At 32.5% G+C, this 887-nt stretch overlaps 1 protein-coding gene across 5 annotated transcripts in view; it reads right to left on the bottom strand.

Annotated features, from left to right (window-relative positions):
• The window catches only part of SGO1 (shugoshin 1), a 14908-nt gene continuing 14021 nt past the window's right edge, over nucleotides 1-887 (bottom strand). For 3 of the 5 annotated variants that reach the window (XM_037736227.1, XM_017522537.2, XM_017522534.2), the window contains exons 7-8: nucleotides 559-748; nucleotides 1-330 (exon numbers count right to left, since the gene is read on the bottom strand). In XM_037736227.1, the coding sequence (XP_037592155.1) occupies nucleotides 234-330; nucleotides 559-748 (287 nt within the window). In that variant the 3' untranslated portion in view covers nucleotides 1-233. The remainder of the gene's footprint in view (nucleotides 331-558; nucleotides 749-887) is intronic. The other 2 variants (XM_037736228.1, XM_037736229.1) reach the window with 1 other exon arrangement.

An 887-nucleotide genomic window follows, 5' to 3' on the forward strand; every position in this document is an offset into this window, starting at 1 on the left:
TTATTTGTATTCAAAAGAAAAAATAAATTAACTTTATTAACGTTTTAATACAAAACATCCCATTTGAAGCATAGTTCTGAAGAAATGTTTATGAACTAGGGTAATGTTAAGAGAATATTCTATGGCAATAGCTCACTCCGTTTGTGTACTCTTACAGATCTTCTCTTGAAGCAATAGAAAGAAGTATAGATTCAATTTAAACAATATCCAAGAAAACCTTCATTGTATTTGTTTCATACTTTTTTAGAACGTCTGAAATCCTTTTTTTGTTTGAAAATAGGAGAATTCAAGAAACATAAATCTGTAAAAGGGTCCCCTCTTCTCAGCTTCCTGTAAGAGTAAAAAGAGATCTCAGGAATAATATAAGGATCCTAATATTAACTTACTCTTCAGTATCAAATTATGGGAAAACACACCAATTTTAAATGTTCTCACTTCAGTTTTTTTAAATCAAATGTTTATATTTCAGATAAAACTCAGTCTTGAACAAAGCTCCAATAACCGTAGTCCCCCCAACATGTATCATTAAAAATGAGTTCCCAAAAACCAAATACTTACGAAATGAGGGTCGGCTCCTTATAGTTCACACTGACTGTACACCTACGTTTAGGTAGAGACACTGCTGGGCTTGCTATATTCTTTTTTGGAGAAAGAGAAAGCTTTCTGATTTTCACAACAGGATACAAGGATACATTGGTGATATCCTTCAGGCTAAGATGAGATGACTGGTGAGTTTCAGGTGGTATACCTATAAAACAATTTTTACTGAATACGGCTAACCCCCCCACCTCCCCCCCACACCACAGGAACTAAAATTGTACTCAATTTTATATATCTTAACTGTATACAAAATCCAGCACTTAATAATAAATTTTTTTTTTTTTTTT

Source organism: Cebus imitator, unplaced genomic scaffold (assembly GCF_001604975.1).
Source record: "Cebus imitator isolate Cc_AM_T3 unplaced genomic scaffold, Cebus_imitator-1.0 Scaffold24, whole genome shotgun sequence".
NCBI classification, from domain to species: Eukaryota; Metazoa; Chordata; class Mammalia; order Primates; family Cebidae; genus Cebus; species Cebus imitator.